At 36.4% G+C, this 23056-nt stretch overlaps 1 protein-coding gene across 1 annotated transcript in view; it reads left to right on the top strand.

The window, feature by feature from the left end:
- The window catches only part of LOC120632479 (serine/arginine repetitive matrix protein 1), a 246548-nt gene that overhangs the window by 1382 nt on the left and 222110 nt on the right, over nucleotides 1-23056 (top strand). The window contains exon 2 of the mRNA XM_039902263.1: nucleotides 4343-4478. Within this exon, the coding sequence (XP_039758197.1) occupies nucleotides 4343-4478 (136 nt within the window). The remainder of the gene's footprint in view (nucleotides 1-4342; nucleotides 4479-23056) is intronic.

The raw sequence follows: 23056 nt of genomic DNA, 5'->3' as shown, positions 1-23056 counted from the left end.
AGAAAGCATTGCAATAGTCACATTGGTGCTGTCATACTAAAAAATTTGAGGTCGTTGACGTCAGTCTAACCCTACGTTTCGAACGATTAGACGACGCATGTGATAAACTAAAGCTGTCAAAATCACTATAGTTAAACATTAGAGACGACTCGTATTAGTATTTACTGTTCTTTATGTTTTTATTATATGTTAAAGTATATATTAGTTTTTTTAATATTTATTATTTTATGTATGATTCTATTTGTGTTATCTAGTTCAAGTATTACCTAGTAGGTACGTAGTTATTCGTATGTACTTTTTTTTTTTAATTATGCACAACCTGCAGTATTTTATCCTCATGTTTTCCTTATTCTAAGATTGCCTGGCAGAGGTTCGCTACTAAGCGAACCTAGCCTGAGCCCTGCTTTTTTATAGTGCTTCTGTGTTTTTTTTTTTATTCTTCTTCTGTTTTTTTTTAACTTGTAGTGTGCAAAAAAGAGTATAAATAAACTAAAAATTTACAGCTCATTTTATGGTATAAAATATATCAGATGTTAGACTAGACATAATAGTACAAGGCCTATACACGGTATCAAATCCGAGGATGAAATCCCTTGACGGTACCTTCCTATCTAACTTCGTAAAGTAATTGGACGTCTGAGTTGCATAATTACGAGTACAAAGCTCTCATTCAAATCTGTGGCTGCAGCTCGTCAGTGTGGGGCTAACAGGCTCCTTATTCTCTATTTCAGTCGAATCGTTGTACACTTTCAAAGACTGTATTACACTTTTCAATGACAATCTTACACTAATTGTTTAAAGGTATTTTGTAACGACAATTTTGTCAGATTGTAGGAGGTTTGTGGTGACCTACCCAAACAAACCAGCAAATAAGCAATAATTCATCAATTGTATGAAACTTTGCCGTATTAAGAAATTATTAAAAATATTAATTGTTCTGAGGATTTTATAAATATCTCATCTTTTAACTATCGAACTCCGATGTCTATGGAAGTGTCTGTTAGATTTTCTGTCTATGTTAGTGTAATGTACAATATATCCCATGAATCACACTTATATGCATCGCAAACAGTGCCCTATTTTGTTACCTGTTTGCGGTAGGGATAAAAATTACGGTAGACTGCGCGAAAATTTCCACTTGACGCAAGGGTCGGCTACACGAACGTGTCGCTGCAAATTTTGTACTCGCAAAATATTTGTGATGCAGCAAGTTAAGCACTGCCAGCCCGCCAACCCGCATTGGAGCAGGGTCTTCAAAAAGGTCAGTCAAAAATCCCGTATCCTATGAGGGAAGGCGCCTGTGTCACCTACTAAGGCTTTCGATCATAATAATGTACTTAAAATATGGTTGCTTGTTAAGAAAAACTAGACAGTTACTCTGCGGGGGTTCGACAGAACTATGCTTGGAGTATCTCCACCTGATCAAATTAGGAATGAGGAGATTTACCTATATGACTAGCTGTTGCTCGCGGCTTAGTCGTCGTCTTTTGGCTTTACATGAGAACAGTCAATTTTTGTTAAATTGGTTTAGTAGTTTTTGCGGGAAACAGTATCCCACATCCATCCGCCCATCCTTACGAACTGTCGCATTTATGATATAAGTAGAATTTGAGAAGAACCAGTGTGAGTGAAATAGTGCAGAAAATTGCAAAGCTTAAGTCGCGAAGGGCAGGGCACATATTATCTCTGTCATTCGACAATCCATCCTTTGGTCCCGACAGATTAGCAATTGCCAAACATCAACAGTCATACATGTTGGTATTTTTAACAGCGTTTTGGTTCTCCGCTTTCAAGGAAACTAGATTGCTGTACTTTGGCTATACAAAATGATATATATATAACTATGAAGAGAATAATGTGTATGTGAACTTAGTTATGAATGAGTCCATGTTCACTGTTGAACAAACTCTTTAATAAGAAAAAAAAACATCATAAAGACCAGCTTTTGACTGACTATTGAAAATAGGTCAAGTATTGAAAATGGGTTATTTATAATCCCTACGATTTACAAATTCTACGGTGTTGTGGAGGCGACTCTTTGAGATTTGTTTTATCCACTTAATTTGATGGACTACTAAGTAACGGCGTGTCCACAAGATGTGTTGCCCAAAAGGCTATTTCTTGCATCTGGTCTTCCTGAAAAAAATTGTCATCGTTACGACGCTGCGGCGCTGCGTCTACGTTGCGGCGTCGCAATGCCATTTTTACGTTGCATCACCGTCGTAGTAGTATAAGCTTTTTGTAACAGAGTTCGTCCTGGGAAAGTCGGCATGCTCATTGTTGCCGCCAAGCAAGATTGCTGTGTTCCTGTCTGAAGGGCTTGATTGCTGGAGTTATAACAGTCACATGAGGCTTAACGCCTGAGGTTTATTGCGGTACTTTGTTGGACGTAACTATTCCTAGCATGACCTGCAAAGTGTTGCTCTGTTTATAGTGGATGGTTTTTGTGAAGTGTTTTGTTTCCGGTGCGAGGCACATTGGACCCTAGCATCTTTCAGTTCTCGAGATTTGAATGTCGACATTGATAGCTCTAGATAGTCGCAAAACTACTTTGCTTGTATAAGTACGACACTCATTAATCGGACTATCGTCGATAATATCCTTTCGTCATTATTTGCCTCAATGGAAAATACTGTTCGAATAGACACTGAAAAAGTTTGTATTTGTAAAAGCTGCTTTATATAATATGCAATCTGCGCTGTGCGCTGCCAATCAACCCAATGCGATTGCAAAATGCAGATCACTGATTGGATATAATGACTATTCCATTGTCAATTATTATTATTATAAGATATTTTAATAGATAGCAGTCCAGATCAATTCATTGATTTATGTCACCATACTAGCTGTTGTTAAGAGTGCCAAGGGTGAGATTTTTTGCCTTACGTACTACGTTTACTTACTCGTATTCGATCGCGTGAAAGTTAACTGCGATTTGACAGCCGATTGGCGCAGTTTGCAGCGACCCTGCTTTCTGAGCCGGAGGCCGTGGGTTCGATTCCCACTACTGGAAATTATTTGTGTGATGAGCATGAATGTTTTTCAGTGTCTGGGTGTTTATATGTATATTCTAAGTATTTATGTATATTATTCATAATAATATTCATCAGTCCTCTTAGTACCCATAACACAAGCTACGCTTACTTTGGGGCTAGATGGCGATGTGTGTATTGTCGTAGTACATTTACATTTATTTATTATTTATAAGGAACGATTTAGAAAGAGCGCTATCTAGTGACAAGTATGGTTTCCCAGTATTGTAACGAATTCTATACCATATAAATCGTAGTTAATTCCTCGCGATCGAATAAGTAGGTAAAAATCTCACGTTGTTACCTTAGAGTTGAAACTCCTCTGTTCGGTTCTATCTGCTTGCAAAAGGCGCATTAAAATCAATTCACCCGCTCTAACAGTCATAATGAAAAAAGTTTAAGAACATTTTGTTTATGCTTTCGAACAAGTTCAAGATTTCGGCTATGAAATTGCAAGATTTTTCAAATCCGATTAATTAGTAGTACTAATTTTTGACCAGCTGGGTGATGACGTATCTTACGATATGCTTAGACAGGCGTAAATTTTGCGATCACTGCTGGCAAACGTAGCTTTCGGTTACAATAAAAAAGTGACGCTTGATAGCAAATATCGCAAGATTTACGCTTGTCATAAGCCTATTGTTCGATTCACATTCGCCGGTCAACAACTAGTAAGTACCTACTACATAATTTAGTTAGGTCAAAATCACGTTAAGCCAGAAACCAAACGGCGTCTTAAGATTTTGTCAGTGATCGCTTGTACGAAAAGGCGACTTACCCATGACGTCGTCTCTCATGCTCTAATTTAGTTTACGGAGGTCAGATGCCAAGTAAATTAGGCAAAAGAATAATATAATCCTCATCATCAAACCATTACAGGAAACGGGTCTGCTCTCATTCAGAGTCACACCAGATAGAAAAAAATTTAACCATAAAACCGACTTCTGAAATATTTTTTACCTACCCACCTAATAAGTAAATAGATCGTATGAATCAAGCCTGAATACAATGCGCTACAAATAACAGATCAGGCAATGTACGTTAGTTTTGCTCCGACATCGGAGCATCCTCAAGAGATGGTGACTTTATAATTTTAATTACAAGTTTGGTTGGGAGCGTAAAGATTAAAGATGTCACGTAACGTTACGTTTTCGTAAACATTTTCCTTGGCGAAAATTTAGTTTGCCTTCACATACTTGGTTTTTGGTGTGTCCTCGTATAAGTGTCGTATAGGTAGGTATAATATGCACCGGCGTACATTCGCTAGCTTTTAAACCTTGATTAACAAACAATCTTCCTTAAAATTACAGACACACCTCAATCACCCGGCGCTTCTGCCGCGGTCGCCGTTCCCGAGAGGACAACGAGTTGTATCGCTCGAACAGCTTCAAGTTCGAGAGATTCGCCCGGGAACCGCCTACTGACGAGTTCAGCACCGGATCACAGGTAGGTAATAGTCACTCTAAATATTTAAACGAAACCCATAAATATTAATAAAAGACTCAGCGCCCTGGGCCAGTAAGATTTGCCGCCCCATAAATGAAAAAAAAAATCCAGCAGTTTATGGATTCGAATGATGATAATGAATGAAGAAACTAAACAGGCTTTTAGGCTACGAAGCAGGAAACTGAAACATCTATTCAATACTAGAATTGCAGACGACTTCGTCCGCTGTACTTTTTCGTATTGACTGTATCCCTATTGCCCCACTAATGTTATAAATGCAAAAGTATATGTTTAGGCGCGGAGAGTTTATATTTATTATTTGAATCACGGTAAAGCTCTATCGCATAGGAACTAAAACATTTTCCGGGATAAAAAGTACATCGTCTAACTTCTGCTGTCATGTGTCGGGCCATGACCCTTTTGGCCCTAGGGTTAATACGTAAGTATTTAAAAGTATAATTGAGGGAAAAATAGAGGACGACAAAGACTGGGACGAAAGGTTGGGTTAGGGACTTATAGAGAAGTCAGATGTGAAAGAAAGGGCCATGTAAAAAAAAGTTTGGAGAGGGCTTGACCGATAAAGCCTTAGCTCTTAAGTTAAAGAAGTTAAATTAACCGTCGATTTTGACATGGACATGGATATAATCACGGGTCACTGAAAAGTATAAAAAAATCAACTTCCCTCAAAAAATCAGTTCCACTCTTAACACATCTCTTTATGCGTAGACACAATATTGTGAATGAACTATTTTTCGATGTTAATAAAAAATCAATCAAATCCAAAATCTTCGGATCGTAGATTAAATCATTCGTGCTGGCTTAACTCAATATTTACTGCCATTCTTGTCAACAGGGAATATTGAGTTATTTTTGAATTGAATTACAGGTTAACTAGTTACGTAGCGTTAGAGACTGCAACATCAATCACCCACTCTTTTTTTTAAATATCAGGCGTATATCACCCATCCCCCTAAAGCTTTTGATAAATAAAACATAAAGGCTTTACATTAACAAATAGCGGTAGGTAGTTATGTCAAATAGCTACAGGAATTTAAAACCATAGAGAGCTCTTTAGAAAACTCGCGTCCACGAAGTGTCCTTCTTTGAGGATGTAGTTCACTGAAAGCTTTACCTACTTATCTAGATGACTCATCTCAGTGACGAGTAACAAAGGGTTCATTTCAGTCTGTGCTCGCCTTAAGATTCTGCAGGAGAACAAATATAAGCTACGGAAAGTTGTTGTAAACAAATATCGGTATGATAACGTATTATATTCTTCGTAGTATTTATATTCTCACTAACTTTATCCGCATTGGTTTTGTTTTTAGGGTTCCGTAACCAAAGGGTAAAACTGTCCTTCCGCCTGTTTGTATGTCTGCCCTATCTGTGTGCCCTGTCTGTCTGTCATGTCTGTCTGCCCTGTCAGTATGTCTGCCCTGTCTGCATGCCCTGTCTGTCTGCCCTGTCTGTCTGCCTTGTCTGGCTGTCTGCCATGTCTGTCTGACCTGGCCTATCTGCCCCGTCTGTCTGCCCTGTCTGTCTGACTGCCCTGTCTGCCTGCCCTGTCTGTCTGACTGCCCTGTCTGTCTGCCTGTCTGCCGTCTGTCTGTTTCCATACTACTTTAATATGTTTAATGTGGCGTTTATTTATGTTTTGTTGTGGGCTGTTCTTAGACCAGGGCGCACTTAGAACCCTCCTAGCTTCAATTTTAAGTTCACCACTGCAGTTATCACCATCACTAACATTAGTGTAACATGTTAAATTTATGAACGCTTCATAGGTGCCTGTGGCACAAGTTAAAGTAGTAGTAAGTTCATATATTAAGGTCTACATGAATAAAACATTTTTCAATTCTGAATTTAGAATTTTTGAATTATAGGATGTTTAGTATTACCGAAGTTTCAAAGCATTCGTTCATTCCATATGCTGCAGTCCTACTTTGACCACCTTAATTCATATCCCTCATTTTTCCTTCTTCTACTGGGCCAGTTTCCACGATTCACACTTCTGATCAATTGTACATACGCATCCCTGTATTATTATCCCATTCATAATTATTGATCTAAATGTGAATTTTGGTTTCTCTCTGATGTATATACTTTAAAATAAACCTATTTTTTGGTTCAGTTTTGTCGACTTAGTAATAAAAAGAATCAGTAGAAACGTTCATTCTGTTCAAAATAAATTATACAGTTTTTTGGTTGTTAAAGCTAAGTTATTTAAAGCTGATAACCTAAATGCCGTTTTCCATGTATTAGCTTTAAAAACATAGGATTATTTCAGAACGTTCAGTCGTGAAAAGATAACAAACAGACAGACAGACAGACAAACAAACACACTGAGTTACTTTCGCATTTATAATATTAGTATGGATATGTATAATATTTATAAATTCCGCAAGAACCGCTACTTTTTGCAAGCTATATACATGCACAATCGAGCTGTGTAGCCGTAACAAAGCGTAGGTACCCTACCGACAAAGATGTGCCGCTAAGAGATTTAGTCGTCCGGTGCGATGTCGCGTAGAAACCGAGTATGACTACCACGCTCCCTAACAGATTAACCCGCTACCAACTTAGACTGCATCATCATTTATATGGTCTTGTAGTGACAAAAAAAGGTATTATTTCCTGGAGATTTGCCAGGATTAAATTTATTTTTGGTTCATCTCTAGGACGCAATCTATTTATTATTATTAGCTATAGGTCTATAGTCTATAAGCTAATTTCGATAGATGAAAATACAAACAATCAAACGATGAGACTAACATTCGCATTTATATTAAAAGTACGGACTGCGATTAGAATCATAATATAACCTACAATTATTTGTCTGAATGATCCATGGTCGATTCTTTAAATCGGTTCTTAAATGAAGTCGCACATGCTATCCTAGTAATCTAGCATGGTAAACATGGTTTTAAGAACATGCATTTGATTGTAAAATAAGAAAAGTTTTAGGTTTAATTATTCAGATCAACTAGCATGATGTCTTATTATCCCCACATAACCATTATTTCAAAACAACTCCAAATTAAATTAAGCTTCTTAGAAAGCCCCTACTAGTGAAGTGCTGTCCTCCTGCGACTCTCAGCTCTATGAAAGCGCTACTCATCTTGATGAGCCATCTCACTAATAAATAATCCGTTTTGTGCTCTGCTAGCCTCAAGATTTCCGTGTCATTTTTATATTATAACACACTGCAGAAGGATCTTTAAATTGTTTTCGAGGAAATTAATATTTAGAATGGCTTATCTGCTGGTGTACCTAATTATCCAAATTACCGGCCAACTGCAGGGGTTGGGTACGGAATAATAAGGATTTAGGTCTTGTTCACTTCACCTAGGAGTTCTATTTTATTGCTGAAAACGCACATATCTTTTTAAATTGCTGAAATTCAGTGCTGGGGATCGTCACGGTTCTCTCCGAAAGGGAGACTGAAGTCCTTACCAGTGCCGGATTAACCACGTAGCAAGAGTAGCAATTGCTATGGGCCCCACGCGAAAGAGAGCCCCGCATATTTAAAAGCACTCATCTCTGCCTGACTGAGTGACTGACTGACAGACACGCACACGCACACGCACAAGCACACACCCACGTACACACCCACGCATATATAAATTACTACATTATTAACTACCCACAAAATTATAACCTATAGATAGCAAATACGTATTGCATTTAAGATACATATTGAGTATTGAATTGTATTTTTACCACTTTATACTTAGGAACCCATAGCAGATCAAGGGCTCTTTTAAATAATTTGCTACGGGCTCCGCGCTTGGATCAGGCACTGGTCTTTACCACCAGAGCATAAACACAAAGTTGTTGGAAAGCAGTGACAAAGCTACAGGTATTAGCTATATAATCAAGGACTGTAAGTAATAATATTAAAAATTGGGTCCTATTTACATATATTAAAACAATTTTTATGTTAGGAAAAACATAAGGGCTGTTTTAGTCTTTGGGTTAAATCTTGCACCTTAGTAGTTAGTACCTACGTTCGTTAAGTAATAAAAGTTTTATGTTTTAAAACAGCAGTAAAACGAAAATATAAAATTCGGCCAAGAAACTGAAAAAAACACGCTTGAAGTCGTGGACAAAAATATAGTAACTTCGATAAAATATCTTTAATAATCATTAATCTTTGTTTCATAAAATGAAGTGAAATGAAGGAGAATGTGAAACATTGAAACTATTATATTATTATAAACTTACATAATATGTTTGAAAGCATAGATTAACATGATAAATTGTGTTATAACGGAACTCATCATGGCATTAGCATGAGTATAAAAGAACAACAAGTAGGTATTTAAAACAACTACATCTTTTCAGGAAAATTAATTTTTGGAACTAGTAACGCCATCTAGTTGCATATGATGACGACGTGCTAGCCTGGGCGTGTCTTCGTATAAACACTGTGCGGTGTGGTAAAGTGCCGCTACGTAAGACTTACACCGATAGATGGCGCACATCGAATGCCGTAACGTTCGGGTGCCAATCGAGATGTCGCTTTTGCATATTTTTCTCCCTAGTTGTCCATAGCAGGATGATTATATTGAATTAGTTCATACGGTCTGAGTACTTCTACATTCCACGGTCTTGTTGCCAGCGATCCCTGCGACTCGCGTAACGTCGTGTAAACACAGAGGGGGATCTACCAAGACTGCGCTTTCCGGTGCGGGATCGCCTGTGGGTCCCAAGATGCTGGAGTGGAGACTGTAGCATCTTGGGAACCCAACTTCTGCACAACGTCCATCGATCCTCCTTTCTATGCGGCCCCACCCATTGCCACTTTAGAGTCGCAACTCGTTGATATCCTTATAATTTTATGACGTAGAGATTGCTCCGAGCATAGCTGCCTCCATTGCTTACTGAGTCACTCTGAGCGCATAGACAGCTACTGTACTGTCTTAGAGCCCTAGTTCACTGTTCAAAATGGTGAACAGTATATTGGATAGAAGAAGGCGTAACTTTGCGGAATTCCATGATAAATTAATTGATTTAGGTATTCCGCCAAAAGACATTTTTCGCGGAGTAAAGCAAATTAAGCTTAATTTCCATAATACAGTCAGTGAATAGTGAAAACAATTATAAACGGGTGTTAAGTAAACTCTCAAATGTTTCTAAGATTGAAAATATTTAAATATTTTATGATTTTAACAACAATGCCGTTTATATCGTATGAATGTTGACAGGACATGAGAATAGGAAAAATGGATGAATAGGATAAACTTAATTTTTTTCGTTTTACTTTCATTCATTACCAATTTAAACCTGTAGTCCCAAAATAATAATGAAACCTTTCGCTACCCGTCGGATGATGACGTGTCGATGACCTCTCCGGGGCTGTGTGGATGCGATGCCCGGCTACATATATAACAATAGAGGCCTTAAAAATCAAACAGAGTAGCTTCCTGGCACGTTTTCATAAAATAATATTATCTATGTATTGTCTAGATATATTTTGTCTTCGATGCCGTTCTTAAAATTGAGCTGAGCAAAGTTGAAAACCCTGAAAAACTGCGTTTTCAATTTTGCAGTTTTTAAGTAAAAAGTGGAAGAGATAGAGAGAAAGTGCTTTTGTGTCTCTATACTAAAAAGCTGAGTGGTATTATAAGTTAAGCAACCAATCAGTAGGTACCTATTCAAGCTAAAAACCTTCATAAAAAGTTCAAACGTTATTAGTTTATTCAATTTCTCTGGCAGCCCTCACACCCTATATAAATCACGTTATATCCCGACTGATCGCGATTGCCTCATCAACATACTAATGCGTCGCGGCAGATGTTCCTGCCTAATGAAACCCGGCTAGACTGATATAGCCATTTAATACTTTCATATTGAGAGTTCTTTGTTCCCTGGATTTTTTGTAGCATCTACTTTGTAAAGTTTGGCGCGAGCGCGAAGAGTGCTTCATCCTTACTTATATTATAAATGGTAAACTGTGTTTGTTCGCTTAAACTAATTACAAGCAATATATGACGTTGTTGTTTTGCACGAGGACAGTTAATGGGCTGAAGAGTATCATGGACATTGATATTATAAATAAACAAATAAATAAAATAAATAAATATACTACGACAATACACACATCGCCCTCTAGTCCCGTAAGCGTTAGCTTGTGCTATGGGTACTAAGATAACTCATGAATAATTTTATGAATAATATACATAAATACTTATAATATACATATAAACACCCAAACACTTGAAGTCGTTGGTATAGTCTACTTTTTCTAATATACTACTTTTTATTAGAAATGCACGATTCCTATTGCTATGATCTATAGCAGAATAATTCTAATATGTACCTAATATTAGAATAATCCTACTGATTTGAATGTTCCTACTTGTTTAATGTTAAGGTATAGGTAATTAAGTTGAAGGTAAGCACGTCTTGAATGATGAAGAAGGTACACAAATAAATAAATAATCAAAATTAAGCAGCAATATTCGCATTTTATCAAAACGTTTGCTGTCATGGGACGCTCTGCAGACATGAAACATAAAAGTTTAGAGTAGAATCTACTATTAATGAATATTGAGTAAACCTTTAAAACGTATAGTTTAATCATTGACATTATTACGCAAATCAAGACACGTGTTAAGCTAAATATACATATTGCTTAGTGCTTCGGCCGTGTCGAGACGGCAGATCAGAGTATATTTGTCACCACCCCTCTTCCCGCGGCCACTAAGAGTATAAGAGAATAACGTGCAGAAGCATCCTCTGCTAGGTTTAATTTCTACTGCGATCACCAAAGCCCAGCTTTATAGGAATTAGGTACTACTTTCAAAACATAGTCACAAGCACTTAATAAACAGGGGCATTGAGGTTGCGTGAATAGGTTCGGAAAGCAATTCTACCGAGAAGAGCCGACAAGAAACTCTTTTCCAACATCAACATCTACAATCATTTTTTTATGAGAGCGAAGCTGGCTGCTTCTAATCTATCATTCTATCTTTCTATAATATGTTTCTTCAACCAAAGGTTGTCTAGAGGAGATCGCTTCAAGCGATAAGGCCGCCTTTGTGCCCTTGTATACTATCGTTTTTGTTTTTTTTGTTAACCTTGCTTTCTTATTGTATGTGCAATAAAGATTTTTTATTCTTCTTCTACCTTCTTCTACCTTTTCATTAAGAAATTCATCAAATGTATAGTAACCTCGCTGTACTAGATGTGTTTTTACACATTTTTTAAATGTATGCAACGGTAGGTCCAGAATTACCTTAGGAATCATGTTGTAAAAGCGTATACTCAACCCCACAAAGGAACTCTGTACCTTTCGCAGACGATATGCCGACATAAATTAGCTATATCTATAGCTAATTTATGTCGGTTTCTGGTAAGCTGGTTGGTAATATCAGTTTTTTATTTATAAAGAGTAATATTTTGGCTCACAAATACTATACTATTATAAATAATTATTAAATGTAAATATTTGCGAATAAAATCGATTAGTAGGTATACGCGGGTGAGTCGTGACCCAAGTTAATTTCAATAAAAGCTTTAAAAGTTCTATGCAATGGTAGAATGCAATTTGAAACAATGATAGGTTCGGAATGTTAGACCACAGTAAAACTTGCCTAAAAGTAGATATTAATGCTTCTTAGACACCAAAATATTAATATAATTTGCTTTTTTTATTATTATTATTTAATAGGAGATATTCGACAGATTAACCCGGTTACAGTTTTACGAAGAAAAAAATCACTGTGTGTTTTCCCAGTTATCGAATTCAACATGTGTTATCAAATTCTTTATTACTTTTTAAGTATTTTAATAGAGGAAAAATAGTCTGATGAGTGATGAGCTGCAGTTATAATAATTTGATTCTTGATATGCTACTATTTAAGGCATATTATTATTTTATTCCGCAATCATTTATTGACAACAGCTGTTCCGGGTTAGCGCACAATGGAAATAATTGTAAATTATGACAGTAAATTCCAAGCTCACCTTCGAATATGCAATAATTAATATGTTATGTTTGTCAACAGCTCATTTTAGTTTACTGAAGACGCGGTTCGCCTTCACTTTCCTACTAATATTAAGAATAGGCAGTACAAACAAAAAAGGCTTCCGCACTTTCAGAGCTTAGTGAATTCGATTCAGCTTCATTTGTCTGAACAGTAACGACATGATTTTTCACTATGGTCAATATTTATGACCACCATGCTGCCACCATTCTGGATGATCCGATTTTGATCCCAGGCACGATTTCTACAACTTTTATTAATAGAAAATCACTTGCTTGTACGGTGACGAAAAATTCGTGAGGAAACTTGTGTGCCTGAAAGTCCTTCATAATGTTTCCAAAGGCGTGTTAAGGCCTAAAACTAAGCACTGGCTTTTGACAGAACGTTTGTAAAAGTTTTGACAGAACGTTTAAAGTCATTAAACGTTCTGTCAAAACTTTTACAAACGTTCTGTCAAAAGACAGAGCTAACGAATTGTAGGCAAATTATTATTATTATTATTATTAATTAACGCACCGACATAAGATTTATTTTACTCTGATGTTAAAGTATTTCATACTCGAAAACGACTTCTCGATTGTGTGCACGCGAATCTTGTAGTAAATCTTGTCTCTATACAAATGTATCGATGACATCGTTTAATCTGACTTATCTTCCTTCACTGTATACGGACTGGCACAACCTTTTTTATCTGCCTAACGGCAGTTGGTAGACTGTGGCCGAAACCTTTTTCCGTGACTTTCCGTGACCATACCTTTGCTTACAACCTTTACATCCGCAAAACGGCAGTTGGTAGACCATGTATGGGCCAGTATGGCCTAAACCATTTCTTATGTTGTGACTCCTTTGCCTTATAGAAGGCCGGTAATGGATTAAAGATGAACGTGAGGAGACTTATGTCCAAATTCCCGATTTAGCAACTTTTCTAACTTTGCCAAATGATAGTCTTCGAATCAAAACGCATAATTGCTCAGCGACAGTTGTATATATATCGTGAATTTTGTAAGGAGCTTAGTAATTTCTAACAGATAGCAACTGTAAGAAAAGTTACTGAATAGGGATTGGAGTGGAACACTAATAGACTTATTATCGTTTATTAAGCTAGGGCTGACTGACTGAATTGCATAGCGTTGAAAAAATATTTTATTTCCCTATTAAAGTCCCACAGCTGGGCACAGACAATCCTTCTCACACAGGGCTTAGACCCAACACGCTGCGCCATTAGAGGTTAATGGACTTTAACGTTTTTCACATGTTTGTAATACCTGGTATCCATAGATTCGCTAAGTGACGGGGATGAACACCGCTTATTTGCTTATTTCGAGCTGGTAAGTACTACTAAATTTTTTTATAGAAAGTTTAATAGGTAAAAATTGTCGGCCGATTGGCGTAGTCCAAGGTCCAAGGGTTTGATTTCCACAACTGGAAAATGTTTGTGTGATGAACATAAAGTTTATCAGTGTCTGGGTGTTTATTCGTATATTATAAGTATAATATATAGTATAGTAGGTATGTATATTATTCAAAAAAATATTCATGAGATCTTAGTACTCATAACACAAGCTACGTTCACTTTGCGGCTAGATAGCGATGTGTGTATTGTCGTAGTATATTTATTTATTTATTTATATAAAATCGATTCGAGAATTGAACCCAGAACCTGGTGATACATGATCGTGTCGAACTTGCTACCCAAAATACCGACGCGGCAGTCAATGTAACATAACTCTGTTTCCAAATCCCACGCACTGATCCTAAAACGGGTCGATTCGAGTTGCCGAACAACTTAACTTATCTTGATGCTTAGGAGGATAAAACACAAAATTTAAAAATAAACTGTGGAAAAAGACATTCGTAAGAATTTTGGAAATTCCTAGCGTAAAACGGCGTCCATCCAGGCGTATTCTCCAAAATAATGAATGTGATAATACTGTTACATATATTTTTTTTTGTAATAATAGAAGGACTTCCTGATGTTAAGTAAATAAATAAATAAAATAAATATTCTACGACTACAGAATTAAGAATATTCAGAAACCGTGTACTCGACTAATATTAAAGCATCAAAAACCACTCCACTTTAGTAGTGTTTCTGGAACAGGCGGTTAGTCACTTCATTAATTTAGTAGTTGACAGTAATTATTTTGCCTCTAATGTTATAACCGTAACCATAAAATGGGAAAAGGGTTTTTTTCGAGCTAGCAACATTCCACGGTTGTGAAGTTAGTCGTACTCGTTTTCTCTGTTTATGGACACAATGCACTGCTTGAAATAACGCTGGATGAGGATTCCGTATCTTCTTAATTCTGTAAATAATAAACATAAATACTTATAATAATAAATAAATATACTACGACAATACACACATCGCCGTCTAGCCCCAAAGTAAGCGTAGCTTGTGTTATGGGTACTAAGATAGCTGATGAATTTTTTTTTATTAATATAATACACATAAATACTTATAATATACGGATGAACACTGAAAAACATTCATGTTCATCACACAAACACTTTCCAGTTGTGGAAATCGAACCCACGGCCTTGGACTCAGAAAGCAGGGTCACTGCCCACTGCGCCACTCGGCCGTCAAATATATATAAAACTAGCGGACTCCAGCGCCATCTGTCGCGCTAATTTGTGAATCGAAACCATCCAGGGTACCACCCAAACGTATATCAAAAAATTCATTCAAATCGGTCCAGCCGTCTAGAAGGAGTTCAGTGGCATACACACGCACACAAGAAATATATATATAAAGACATACAGATAAACGCCAAGCCACTGAAAAACATTCATGTTTATCACACAAATATTCTCCAGTTGTGGGAATCGAATCCACAGTCTTGGACTCAGAAAGCTGGTCGCGCCAGAAGCCTGTAAACAGGGCACGTCCTTCAGACTGGAACACAGCAATGCAACAATGCTACTTGGCGGCTTGGTTTCAAAAAAGCTCTACCACTACAATAATTTAACTAAATATCGATACAGATTTTTATTATAATACGACAGCTGTCAGATGTAAAACTGCGGCTAACAATGTCGCCCCAGAGCGTCGACGGAGAGCTAGTTAATCATACGCAGCCTATTAGCGCCCCACTATTGGGCACGGGCCTCATAGGAGAGACGGTTCTAAAGCATAGGCCCACCACGCTGCTCCAATGTGGATTGGTGGGCTCAACGACTATTATCGCAATGCAGTGATGATAACCGTTGTCACCACCTATTTCACTCCAAGCTGGTAATGAAAATTCTTTAATAGAAAAACTTTGACGTGACCCGGTAATCGAGCCCCGGACCTTGTGATCCGTAATAACCACCCACTAACCACTGTCTCAACGAAGCATAAAAGTACTTGAATAAAAATAAGGAACATTCTGTAAAGTGTTACAGAACCACAAAAAACAATTTGCGGATTGGTAAAAAATATACCTGTATAGGTAGGTATCTAACTTAGGCTGACAATCGCCGTGTTAAAATGTAACGGCCTAAAAAACAAAACAGTAAAATTTTGTTTCGTTGTTAAGTTTAATTCGAGCCAAACGATAATTTCTGTTCTATGCCAGTTATCTTCAATTTTAAATCGGTCTTTCTTTTAGGTAGAACATGATATGTGATTCTTGCAATTGTTAACATGTACCTATGCGAAAATACGAAAAGACGATGGTCAGTATCAAAACCTTTAGAATGTAGGCTTTTATTAACATTATAATTAGCTCTACCCGCAGCCTTATTTTCCTATATATTTTATAAATGCGATGTCGCTGCGTGAAATCTTGACATCAAACGAACAAATTCATTTTTGCATTTATCGTATTACTAATTTTTAGGAATAGCAATTTTACGGTATTTTCTGTTTTTTTTTTGTCCAATTAGAAGTTTTTAGCCGCAAGCCTTTGTCGGATAAAAACTATCCTGTGTGATTTATTTCGAGATCTAGTAGTAATACTTTATTTCATGAAAATCCATTCAGGCATTATGGTATTAAAAGAAATATTAAAATTACACTTTGCCTATCCCATAGGAAACTATACAAAGTGTAAATGACAACCGAAATAATACTTCACAGGCTTTAGAGGTACATTGTGTACTGTCTCTGAGACTTATCTTGGAAACTGAAAATCTAATAAATAGTTTTTGAGTAAAACACTGCCATAGTTTTTGCTGAAAAAAATCAGAAAAAGCCCTAACATCACAAGCAAAATTAAAATCATGTGACTCCTGTCACTATGTGCGTGTCGGTCTTTTACCTTCAATAGGGTTGTCACAAGTAAACTCTTAGAATGTTTTGAATTCGTTTGTTTTAATATTATATGGTATGCTTCGTTTGATTTAATATTTTTACAGGGTGATTCCTTATGAAATATACTCATGCATCGTACACGTTGTATTGTATATCTTTATATATATGCAATAAATCAGGTCAATCCGATGCTTGTCGCTACTTGATGGTAGATGGACAAACAAACAGGCTTTAGCATACCTATTTAAAAATATGAGTCGAGTTATCCGATTATAGACGTCAAAGTTAAATAAAAAATGGATCAAACAATAGTAAAGTAGACAAACCTATTTCTGATCATTGTAAAAAATAAATCAGTAGCCCGACCGGCTAAATTCCTGATTCGGATCAGTAAAATTAATGACGTGTCATAACTGTGATTGGAATCGATTAATTGGCTTGGCCGTGGGTCCGAGAGCTTGAACCATCATAATATGTATCAATATAGTTTTTGCTCAATTATAGGTCAATGACTACAGGTGTGCTATATGCCAAAGGAAATAAGCTAGTAGCTAGTATAATATAACTGAACTAAATTGAATCGATGATAGCGCATTCAGCTCGACTGCACATTTGGGGGGCCGAATTCGAGCCTGTGAAGTAGTATTTTGGTTTTCATTGTAACGTTGACGTGACGTCATTCGGGGTTTCACCGGTCATGGCGGATCGAAAGATTTTGCAGAGTTGGTTATTAAAATATAACCAATCTCGCTTAGAATATAAATAATAATACGTTTTTCATACTACATGTACATAAATACAATATTTTACTTTCTTTGTTAATGTGACGCCTATTGACGACCTATATTCACGCTAATAGCCATTTACATAATTCTGGAAGCATTTCAGTCTAGCGATCCAAATTAATGAATTCATTGAACAATCCAGTCCAGCAGGATTGGCAGTTTGCTATCATGTCAATGACGCGGTCTAATGCTAGAATTACCATACAAATCTGAGATACAGATACTAATTCTACTTTTTATGGTTCAGTTTGCCTATCATTATCGTTGTTTGTATCCTCTTAGGCTCTTTGATCATTATTTCGAAACCTTGACATTTGAAATGCAGACGACCACACCAATGAGTATACAAACACAAACACTACGACCACACAATACATCTCTATTCAGATGTTTCTTTTTAATTGGACAGAATAACGAAAGATCTAAAAATAAATGAAATGTAAAAACATTTTAGAGTCTTATAGGTACTATTATAATATCTATGCAGAATCGACACCTTAGAAACTGTGTAAAGCAACATAGGTATATGTATTTTATAAAGGAGTATTCAAATTATATCAGAGTATTATTTTACCTCCCAGAGAGCCATCATTCTTAATGATATTCATTAATATCAAACCACCGGGCTGGGCCTCTAGAGGGCACGGGGCACCTTTCAGAATGAGGTTTAGGACATGGTCCACCTCGCTAGTCAAGTGCGGATGTCGCGGACTTTACACGCCTTTGAGATATCATTGAGAGGCCTTAAGCATGCAGATTTGCTCATGACGTTTTCCTTCAGCGTTAAAGCAAGTTTTATTTAATTTTTTTTTTTTATATAGTACGACAAAACACACATCGCCATCTAGCCCCAAAGTAAGCGTAGCTTGTGGTATGGGTACTAAGATGACTGATGAATATTTTTATGAATAATATACATATTAAAACCCAGACACTGAAAAACATTCATGCTCATCACACGAACATTTTGCAGTTATGGGAATATAACACACGGCCTTGGGCACAGTAAGCAGGGTCGCTACAAACTGTCAATCAATTGCTTGTAACGAATGACACTTTTTAGTATTAGCAGAGCTTTTCGTGACATACCTCGTCCAGGGTAGTACTACTGTGATCCTTAGTTCTACCCCAAAGCAGGGTTGCTGTCACCAAGTAGCATTAAAGTGTTTGGTCTTAAGGATGCGTGGGTAGACGCACAAGGTCATACAGCAACCCGTGTACACGACTAATACTGAAGCATCAAAAACCACTCAACTTTAGTAGGGTTTTTTTAACAGGCGGTTAGTCACTTCACTCCGTTTAGCAGTTGAAAGTATTTATTTTATTATGGGAAAAGTTTGTTAGCTAGCAACATTAAGCGGGTGTGAAGTGCACAGGGCGTTTTCACTGTTTTTGGACACAATGCAGTAATGGCTGAATGGGGTTCTGTATGTTCTTTTTTTTTTTTTTAATATTAATAGTGGGCAAACTAGCAGGTGGGTCACCTGATGTTATGTGATCACCGCCGCCCATAAACATCTGCAGCACCAGAGGAGCCACCGATGCGTTGACGGCTTTGACGCATATCCTGCGAAGTGGTTATCTGTTTATAGACGATGGGCTGCCAATTACCATTAGCTAGGCTATTTATATCTATATCTATATATATGCTTGATTCGTCAATTATAATTTAAAAAAAACGTCATAAAATTTGGTATGTTGTGCCGCGGATCGAACTCGGTCCCGAAGTGTCGATGTTCTAACCACTAGGCTATCACTGCTTCCTGATACTATTACAATAATGATTTTCGCTCTCCTTGCGCAGTGCACAGTATCGCTAACCCCCCATTTTAATTATTCCCAAAAACGAGTATCCTGACAAAGAACTCTTTTAATGACGCAGCGGAACACGATCCCGTTCTGAATCATACCTGCGCGTAGTTTTTAACTTTATTACTGCCATATTAAGCCCGGCTATTCCCTCCGGCCGTTCTGTAATCAAGTTCTGTTTCGGATAGCTGTAATTGAAAATGTCGAACGGTGCGATGTTCATTTTCCACTAATTAATCACTGTGACGATATTTGTCCCCTGTCCCCTAGGTGCAAGTTATATCTACTCAAGTCTACTAAGCATGTCATTAATGGTAAGAGACACATCACGGAGTTGAGTGGCGCAATAGGTTCTGCAGTAACGTATCTGCTATTTAAAATTGTTTTTTAAGGTTCCGCACACAAAGGGTAAAACGGGACTCTATTACTGAGACTCCGCTGTCCGTTCGTTTGCCCGACTGTCCATCTGTCACCTAGCTGTATTATGATTTTTTTTTGTGGCTCTAATAATAGCGATCTTTGCCAGGCAACTTTAAAATTAGGAAAAAAGAATAGGAGAATAGGCTGCTGATGACACAAATTTTTTAAAATACATAAACTAGATTACAGAAATACATCAAACATAATAAATTTAATAAATAAAAAAATAAACTAATATATATATATATATATATATATATATATTAATAATAACAACACATAAAAACTTTAACATACAATAGATATTTACGTGAGAGTGAATGCAATATACTTACATATTAATAGGTAGTAAAGTTAAGACAAATAAAAAGATTATTTAATATAAGAAATAGATCAATCATATTAAGGCCCACTATTGTTCCTCTATGTATGCTTAATGCTTATTGTTATCATAGACAGATATTTAATTGATTGATCATATGTAATGCTAAGTAATACAGTCTTAGATGTATTTACGTTAGTTAGGTTTATTTAAATCAACGGCGTTCAAGTGACGAAATATTATCTCCAGAGACATTATTAACGGCAGGGAAAAATGGACCTAATATTTTTTGCTTTAAAGTAGTATTCTGTGTAAATTAGTGTTATTATTCTACAGACAACCTAGAAGCGTCCGCATCAGGAAATACTGAAATCTTTTTTTTTTCATGGCGCTTCCAGTCACCTTTTCATAGATCCAGTGAGCTAACGCGAACCAATACACAGTCTCCACTCCATTACCCCTAGTAGTTATAATTTATCCTAATCTAAGACTGTTAATAATGTTAAGCATCGTATTAAAAGGTTGTTGTTCAATTACCTTGTTTTAAAGCTCAAATTTATTTACAATTCTACAGTAAGCGTTCTTGACACAATAAAGGGATTACAGAATTTGCGACAGTGAAACGAGTAAAATTAGGTTGGTGTTGCTTTGAAGTAACAGTGTTTCGTTACGCGAAAACGACTCTACGATTGCGAGCATGCAAACCTTATGCTAAGCGTACTGAACACTTTTATACCAACATTCATAGTGTGTATGTGACAGACATACCTTGTAATTGACTTAAGATTTATAAAGTATTGATTACATTCTGCTCTTTTTTTTTTGCTGCAAGATTATAAAACCATTGTTGATCATAGCTTATGTTTATATTGAAACATTGAACAATCTAGCGGTAGAGTTTTATCCTGAATTGCGGCAGGAACACATCAATTTAGTTTAAAGAAGGAATGGATTTAAAACAACGTAAAAACGTATGTAACAAATTGCCTGTGGAGGTTATTGTACTCTAGAATAATCTCCAAAATTAGTTACATTAGAAAAAAACAAGTAGTTCATGTCGTTACTGATCAGTAACTTTTTTGAGCGAAATACAACTTTTATCATAGGCGTCTTACACATCTGCAGCTCAGCATCGTTTTGTAAGAATAATTCTTATTTATATTAATAATAACAACACATAGATATATACATTTCGATGTACTTCTCAACAAAGCACAAGAATTAGATAGAGAGGGAGGCTGAAGATGTCTTACACATTATAAGGCTATCACAGCTTGTGATTTCCTAAATTAAACTTCAGTTTGGAGTAACTACAGGCTTTACCATTAAAGCTATACTTTCACGACCGGTCGCTATATTGTGGAGTGACCTTAAATCTTGCAGATGTTCGTTGAGATATTATCGCACTCTTTTGTTTTGCTACAGTATTGTTATCTTGAGAAGGAATCTTGGGTCAAGATCACTTCACACAGCCACAGGCCTTCTTGTTAAAAAATAAGGAAAATCATCGGATTATCTAACTTAAACAAATGTGGGTTTCTTGACATATCTAATAACGTTGATTAAAAGTTACCACCATACATTTAAGGAGGTGCCGCCGTGAGAGATTTAGCTTTATGATGCAGTGGGCAGCGACCCTGCTTTCTGACACCGAGGCCGTGGGTTCGATTCCCACAACTAGAAAATGTTTGTGTGATGAAAATATAACTGCCATGCCTCTAAAAGGTTGGCCCGCTGTCATCTTAGACTGCATCATCACTTACCGCCAGATGAGATTGCAGTCAAGGGCTTACTAGAAGTCGATAATAATAACACTCACCTTACTCATAGTCCCCTCCTGAATGTCCCGTAGTAATAAAATTTTAAAAATATAAAAAAAAATATATCAAAATACTAACCGCGCCCAAATAAATACTAAAGGGCAATGTTAAAGTTAACTTGATTGTCTTAATAATTAAAAGATTATTTTTTGTACGGATTAACTATGTTTAGTCAGCACAAAAAAAAAAATGATAAATTAGCAGTCACTTTTATTTCTTCAACTCTCAACAGAAATGCTTCAAAATGATAGCTAACAAATATTACATTTTAAAACTAATCTCTTAGTTCTAGTACCTATCTTGTAACAACTTTGTTACAATAACTATAATTTTGAGTGTATCATTAGACCTTTGTATAGAGCTTTGTGCTCACAACCGACATTTACGCCAGTTTATATTATAATGTTTTGCCAAAGGGACCGTCTTCCAGCAATAGGTATTCGTACACAGCTATTAATGTTTGTGTCTACGTGTATTATCGAATGATGAAAAGCTATTCGAGCATTAAAGTTATCTTAATTGATTAGCACTCAAAGTTATTAATTATTGATTTAAACCTTTAGATCAAATAACAGAGTTACTAGGAAAATCCTATAAATATCACGGAAGAGTAAGAAAGGACAGCTCTACTATATAATATATAAAGAAGCAAAGATTTTGGGTATTTAGTTATTTATATTTACCTTTCGGGGAACCAAGTCGATGCCCAGCACGTAATTCTAACTTTTCGGAGTTATTTCCGTATTAAATATCACTTGATTCAACTGTGAAGTAAAACATAACAAGGGATTCTACATGAGTCAGGGAGTTCTTTTCAATATTCTCAAGGTATAAATGAATGAATAAAGACCATAAATGTCTATACCATACAAAAAGCTGATGTTTCAGGCATAAATGTCTAAGTCATTAAAAAAGATAGAAAATTTAGCATACATAATATACATTATAGTATTATTATTCCAGCTCGGTAAAGTTTTCTATTTTGACGCCACCTCATTGTGCCTACAAACTTTTCCCGACTCGCTAAATAAATAACGTGTAAAATGTTTTCCCCGATATTGGTAAAGTTTGGAACAAATAGTTACAGTAAATCTCGCTAAGACCAATGCAAAGGGGCGAATGTCACGAAAACGAAAAACCGGCGTATTCTCATTTACAGAGATTAGTAGAGTTTTGCAGATTGGCTTATATTGT

This window comes from Pararge aegeria, chromosome 20, assembly GCF_905163445.1.
Source record: "Pararge aegeria chromosome 20, ilParAegt1.1, whole genome shotgun sequence".
Classification (NCBI taxonomy): Eukaryota; Metazoa; Arthropoda; class Insecta; order Lepidoptera; family Nymphalidae; genus Pararge; species Pararge aegeria.
This window is presented reverse-complemented; position numbering and strand designations above follow the sequence as displayed.